The 7,131-nt window shown below is 35.9% G+C and overlaps 1 protein-coding gene across 1 annotated transcript in view; it reads left to right on the forward strand.

The window, feature by feature from the left end:
- Nucleotides 1-973, forward strand: part of UBP24 (ubiquitin-specific protease 24) — a 49,119-nt gene extending 48,146 nt beyond the window's left edge. Inside the window, exons 7-8 of the mRNA XM_089797500.1 lie at nucleotides 318-494; nucleotides 621-973. Coding sequence (XP_089653626.1) covers nucleotides 318-494; nucleotides 621-809 — 366 coding nt within the window. The 3' untranslated portion in view covers nucleotides 810-973. The remainder of the gene's footprint in view (nucleotides 1-317; nucleotides 495-620) is intronic.
- The last annotated feature ends 6,158 nt before the right edge of the window (nucleotides 974-7,131 follow it).

The raw sequence follows: 7,131 nt of genomic DNA on the forward strand, positions 1-7,131 counted from the left end.
CATATTGTGTCTTTTTTGCATCTTTGTTTTCTTCAAGTTGCTATATGTTTGCTTGAGCAGCCTCGTCTCAATTTAATGCAACTTGGTATATAAGCATGTGGTATGCTGATATCTGATATTTTATATCATCTACTAACATCTCTATTTGTCTGATTTAGTTCATATATTGATTTGCTTATGAAATGTGCACATATGTTGAGTTTTATATTTAAAGATGTTTTGTTGTCTGTTTTCTTCTAAATGATGATAAAGTAGCCTAGTTTGAACTTGAATGGAATGAAGTGGATAGAACTCTGAATTGTTTGGCTGTGGCACAGGAAGGCATTGTGAGTGCAAGTAAGGCTGTAAAATTACAGACTCTTTCAAAGGTGCTGATATTGCATTTAATGCGCTTTAGTTATGGAAGTACAGGCACCAGCAAGGTACATAAACCTGTGCGATTTAATACAGAGATTGCTCTAGGGCGTGAATTGCTCGTCTCTTCAACAACAGAAGTAAGTCTTGAAGTTGTCAAATGTGTTTTTACTTCATATATCTTATTGGCTATTTCTGGACACTGCCTTGTCATTTTTGGATCATTTTTGTCATGTGTATTAATAAACTGTTAGAAATTTCTACAGGGCAGGAGATATGAGCTAGTTGCAACTATAACACACCATGGATGGGATCCTTCAAGAGGGCATTATACAGCTGATGCAAAATATTCTGATGGTCGATGGCTACGATTTGATGATGCTACTGTGTCTGTTGTAGGATTAAACAAAGTACTCCACGATCAAGCATATTTATTATTTTATAAACAAATATGAGAATCGAGAGATGCCACAATACATCTTACATGTCTGCATGGAGTTTTGTTTACAGACTCAGAATTGTCATGTAGAATTTCAATTTGATGTCTGATAAAAAGTTTAAGATTTTCTTGTATTGGGAAACAAATGGCATTTTTATTGATTATAGTTCGTTATGAAAATCACTACTATCTTGGGGGTCCCATATTGATTCTTTATTCATTATTCTTTAACCTTGTAAGAGAATCCTGTCTGTAACAAATTTCTTTTGCTGTTTTTTGGCATAGAATTATTTCAAATTATATGTATAACAATAAAAATCATTTGTCTCAACGCTTCGGAATCACTATAGCGAAATCTATAAACATGTTGATGGAATTCCTTTGAAAGCATTATGTAATAATTTGAAGGAAATCTACTATAAATTAAAGTACTTCCTTCAGATTTTAAATTAGCGTGGCATTTATGTCTTGCTAAGCATATGTTAATTTTGTTTTTGTAAGAAGTTCCCACGTATTGCTACCTCTTTTAAGCAATTCCGTGTCCAACTTTTCAATGGTTATGTCGATGACTCTAATTATGGGCCATGATAACCTTCAAGGAGAGCCCTAACAATGTCTCTATTGGAGTTTGATGTTGTCTTGTCAATTTGAAATTTATGTCAAAACTTATGTTTTTGATTAAGAATAAAACAGGTTTTCAAGGGATCCTGAAACCCTTTACAGAGAAATTAACAGAGGCAGGGCCAGCACAAACCCAACAACCAACAAGTTAGCAGACAAAAAACCCTACACGAAGTTCTTGAAAAAACCCTACACGAAGTTCTTGAGGAGCTCTGCTGCTTCCACCTCAACTGATTCATAATCAGCAACACTCTTCATATCTCAATATACTTGTTTGGACTATGTGCTTTCTTCCTGGTGCTAGCCTGATTCCTTTTCCTAGGGCTGAATATATCTATACGACTCAGAGTCTTGTCTATACGACTCACAGTCTTGTCTCCCTCAACGTCAGCAATAACTTCTCCCGTTTGATTTCCTCCAGTTTAACAATGAGGATCTTCAGATGCTGGTTGGAAGCTTTAATGATGTTAAAAGTCTGTTCTCCAATCTTAAGACTCTTCCAATTTTGTTGATTCTAGCATTCACTTCCCAAATTTTTTATTGTACTGCTGTGTCAAGGTGTCAACATTATCAATCACCCTAGTAAGCTCTTTTAAGCATTACAGGGAATGTGTTGTCCTTACCAAATCCCAATGCTTGCAAAAATTGAATTTTGTTGGTTAAAACACACTGATTGTTTTTGATATCTTCAATCTCATGATAAATCCACTTAATCATCTTGTAAAAATGCAGGACATTGCCTTTGGCAACTTGCAGAGCATTGAAGGCTTTCTTCATTCCACGCTAATTCTCTAGATGGCTAAAGTTCTCATGAGCTTTATTCCGCTTTTCCTTCTCCAGAAGCTTCTCCTCACCACCAATAGAGTGACGCCTAATCATCTCAGTATCAGTACCTGTTACCAGAACATAAGAGCCTTCCATCTTTCTGTCCTTGGGCTTATGGGGACTAATAAGACCCTTAACAGAGGATTCATCCATGTTGGGCTCATCCATCTGTTTCAAACCTCTTACCACGAAGTAAGGCAGCAAAGCCTCATCTTTCACTTTTCTTGTTTCTAGTAGACGGACCAGCTTTGGGACTGTAGGCAGAGGAGCAGCATCCTCACCACTCTCTTCAGTATCCATACCATTATCTCCTTCATATATCGTAACTAGGATACTCAGCAGTATTCCTAGTGAAGGATTTACTCTTATCACCCAAAGCACCCCCTTCAATATCTTCAAAACCAGTTCTCACCCCTTCTCACATTTCACATGGCTCTCCAGATCCTCTTCTTCAACTGAAAGAATTTGTTTGGTGGGGGAAACATAAGCCCTTTCTTACAGTAATCATAAATTAACAAAATGAGACATTGATGAATAACCTGTGAGTTAGGGTTCTTCCTATGATTTACAATGCTAGCATTCAAGGAAGAAAGCAGGTAGTAAGGGCAGGAGACCCAAATTTTATGGTGAAAGCGATCTAACAGAACAATTTGGTAATCATGGACCCTGGAATACCTACCATCCATAGATATGCATTCAATAATCAGTTTAGGAACTATACTCCACTAGGGTTTAATTTGTTTAGGGTCAAAGGGAAGTCAAAAACTTAACCAAAGCCTTCTTTTCGTCATCAATTTTTAGGATATTTCCTAACATTCTCCAATACCCTCTTCTTCCAAAAAAATTCCTACTAGACATGCATAGACCAGAGATTTCAGAAATAAGTTTCTGAGTTAGGGCACAAATTTCCATGTCACCTTCTTCTCATTCTCGCACAACTTCTACATGTAGGGAGTGATCCCTCCTCTTTATGTTAATTTACATGGATCAGTTTCTGCAAATGTGATTATATTGCCATTGATATTGATATTTTTCAAATGTAGATTCCAATCTCTTATAAATATAAGAATAAGAGACATGTCTCTATGATTAATTATTATTAGTTTATGTTTATATATATATATATATATATATATATATATATATATATATATATATATATATATATATATATATATATATCAACATTGTATCTTAATCTTAAATCAATTTGACCATAGCTATTATCTTAACATTGCCTCTTAGCTAGGGAGGATTTTTTATGGAACACAATATGCTCTCAAGCATATAGAGATAATATCATCTCAAAGTGATATACCTGGAATGACATTTACGGATATCAACAGAGATCCATCAACATGCACATATATATTAGCATATATTACATATGAAATTTGCTTCAATTCAACACTCCCTCTTTAACAAGGAGAGAATTAAACCAATTATAATACAAGATTTGAACACCACCTTAAGTGCGGTTTAAGATAGATTTAAGTTATGGTGTTTGGCAAAATCCGGCCCGAAGAACCATAACAAATTGATATTCACGGTGTCCGGCAAAAAGCAACCTGAAGAATTGTGATGAGTTGATTATCAAGGTGTCTGACAAAATCCGGTCCGAAGAACCATGATAAGTTGATTATCAAGGTGTTCGGCAAAAACTAGCCCGAAGAACCAAGATAACACTTGCTCCAACACATGTTGGTGTTAGGAGATAGGTCAACTATTGATAAGATCGTCACCTTACAATAGTTACCTTCTATTTGTTATCATAGCTTTTGGCACTTTGGGACAACAACTTAATGTAGTTTGTTGTGATAACAGGTTTTGCTATTGATAAGATCGTCACCTTTCAATAACTCCTCTCTAAATATATACATCAATGAAAGATCATCACCTTTTATGACATAATAACAACAACATCATGGAGTAACTCACATGATATATCCACCATGAACAAAGTTAGAGGGTGGACCCACCATAACTGCTACTAGAGGGTGGAACAAGGGTTTTCACCTTAGATTTATCTCTCATAGAGGAGAGCACATTACAAAGAATTTCAGTTAGAACTTCTCCTCATAGAGAAGATACCATCCACAAAGGATTGTATCTTAAAATTTCTCCCGTTGAACAATGATCCTAGTAAGTTAGGTCCTGTAGATATTCCCTTTGAGACTCTCTTCACCCAAGGATGCCTCTCAGAGTCTCTTTCAATTTGATATTAATCTTTCAACCTTCAGTGATAAGTCGTTATTTCCTCATGATGTATATAGGAGCAAGCCCATCAAAATCATACAGTCACATACATGTATTTTTTGACTCCCTCTAAGTATCTTCTAAGCTCCTATGTTGCCTTCAAAGAGGTGTCATATTCCCTCTTAATGTAGAAGAATCTCATAATCTCAATCATCAAAGATAGTTGCCCACTTTATCTGGCTTGATCACAAATTCTTTTAAGCTATTGTCATAAGTTGCCTAATGTGCCATTTTTCATTTCTTGCAAGATCAACTTCAGATATAAAGGAAAAGATCATAAGACACATAATGTGAGAAACATAAATCCATCAAAGGGTGTCTCATATGACTTGACATTTTAAATCTTTATTATTATTATAGGGTTAAAAAAAATAAATTTATTTGTTAATTAATTTTTAGTCTATCTAAATGCTAGAGCATGATGTCACAAATTTGAACTCTTAACGTTTCCCCTTGGTGCTTCTCTTGCCTTAGTGATTCTTTTCTTAGCACTTATAGTTTATGCAATAGTTAGGAGGAAAATGTTTTATTGTAAACTTTATATGATGAAGTTATCTCCAAGCATAAGGAAGGCCATTTTTAATGAATTAGTGACTATAGTCTACCTCCTAATATTGATCATTATTTAGTTTGTTGCATACTTAAGCAACCTAGTATAAGCTCTATACACTTCTTTGGAGGTTCATTAATTAATGCCACACCCTTCCTTGGAAATATGTATTTTATTATTTCTATGTTTTCGTATAATTTCTAGATTCATATGATCTAACTATACTTGATCTCTGTTGGGGAGGCTCTTGGGGAGTTTCAGATTGTGGATATGACGACCTCTGATGTTCTTCATTCGACATTTGCATGCATCTTAGTTGAGATGGATGACTCTAAGGGTCTCCCTAAGAAGATTTGCTTGGGTTCTTCGCGGGGTATCTGGAATTAGATCTTAGATTATGAAGGTCTTCCCTTCCAATGCAGGAAATGTCACGACTGGCCATGTGGCGGCTTGATGTTCTTCTAATAAGGCAAGATCAAAGCGAACGCCTTCCTGGTGGGCGGGTGTTTCTGATAAGCTTTACACTGTTACTAAATCTTCATCTATTCAGGATCAAGTTGCTGAAGGGTCTCTTGCTTTTGATGGTTTAGGGGATTCTATTGATGTTTTGGATCAGCCTATTTTGGAGGAGGTTCCTGCTTCCTAGACTGTTGGTCCTATTGTCTTGAATGCTGACCCTTTTTAGTCTGCTGTCTTTGAACCTACAGTACATGATGTTTTAGATTTTGGATTCGCCCAAATTGGCCTCTCCTAGGGAGAGTGTTTTGTTGGATGATACTTCTTCTCCAGTCTGTCATGTGGACTCCTTCGTTTCTTCAAGGGATTGATAGAATGATGCGGCTAAGCTAGAGGATGGATGGACAATAATAAAATGAAAGAAATCTAAGTACTCCATCCCTCCTCTAGATAAGAATTTGTGGTCCTACAAGAGAGGTTCTAAATCTAAATTTAAATCATAAGCTCCCTTGTTTAGGATTGATGTCCATTGTGGTGGGAATTTGTTGGTTATTCCCTATCTTTGTTTGGTGACTCACACTACTGTATTTGGGCCTTATATTGTTATATCTTTTGATTTGATGTACAAGGTTTCAGGTCCTTTCAAAACCTATTTTTACATAATCAGAACTATACCTTGATCTCTCTAAAAAATACTTCTTCAATTGTAATTGTGAGTGAAGGAGATCATCCAAAGAAAATGATCACTTATCTATCATGGTTGAATATCCCACCTCTATGGCCAAGCAATCTTATATCTTTCCATTGTGATAGTTTATATCTGATCTCATATGCGAAGCAATGTTAAATATTTGAGTCATAAATGTTTGACATGGGAGACTACATGCTTGTCAACATATTGTTAGGATCTCTTCCAACAATGAGCAAAAGCGCAATATGTCTGTGCTGGGGTGAGGCCAACGACAAGAATCACAGGAACAACGCTAGTGCCTTCCACGGTCTCCATAGATGTTCCCCATGAAACTTTGCCCATGCAATTCTTATCTTAATCTTATAATAATTCTTGATTTGGGTTTTCCTAATTCCAACTATCATGAAACCCTAGGAACAATATGAAATGACTTAAACATCACACACTAAGCTTCATTCTAAGACTAAAAGTGTTAAATAGTCAAAGTTGACTTATTTTTCCCAACCTTATTTTCTCCTTAGTGTGTGATGTTTAAGGGTGGCCGAAAAACATCGTCTTCACTGTGTAGTCCCATATCTCCCAAGCTTAATTTTCTCCTTAGTGTGTGATGTTTAAGGATGGCCGAAAAGCATCAACTTCACCATATCCTCCCACATCTTTGCCAAATACTCATCATTGATCATCATGTTGTGCTTGTCAATCACATGACTTTTTCAAAGCAGAGCAATGTCCTCTAGCATGTCGATCAAGCAGTCCATGAACTCCATGTACTCTGTCACATGTTTCTGCCATCATTAAACTCCAATGCAAGAAAATTCCTCATCAATACCTCTGTATAAGTGTGTGATATAACAATCTTGGGAAGAAAAAAACTATCTAATTGTTGTTTTGATGCTACACAATTGAAATTTGTAGTAAAGACAATAAAAGTTTGAAAAG

The sequence above is a fragment of the Cupressus sempervirens genome, chromosome 8 (assembly GCF_028749045.1).
Source record: "Cupressus sempervirens isolate cs-2001-9-10 chromosome 8, ASM2874904v1, whole genome shotgun sequence".
In the NCBI taxonomy this organism is placed as follows: Eukaryota; Viridiplantae; Streptophyta; class Pinopsida; order Cupressales; family Cupressaceae; genus Cupressus; species Cupressus sempervirens.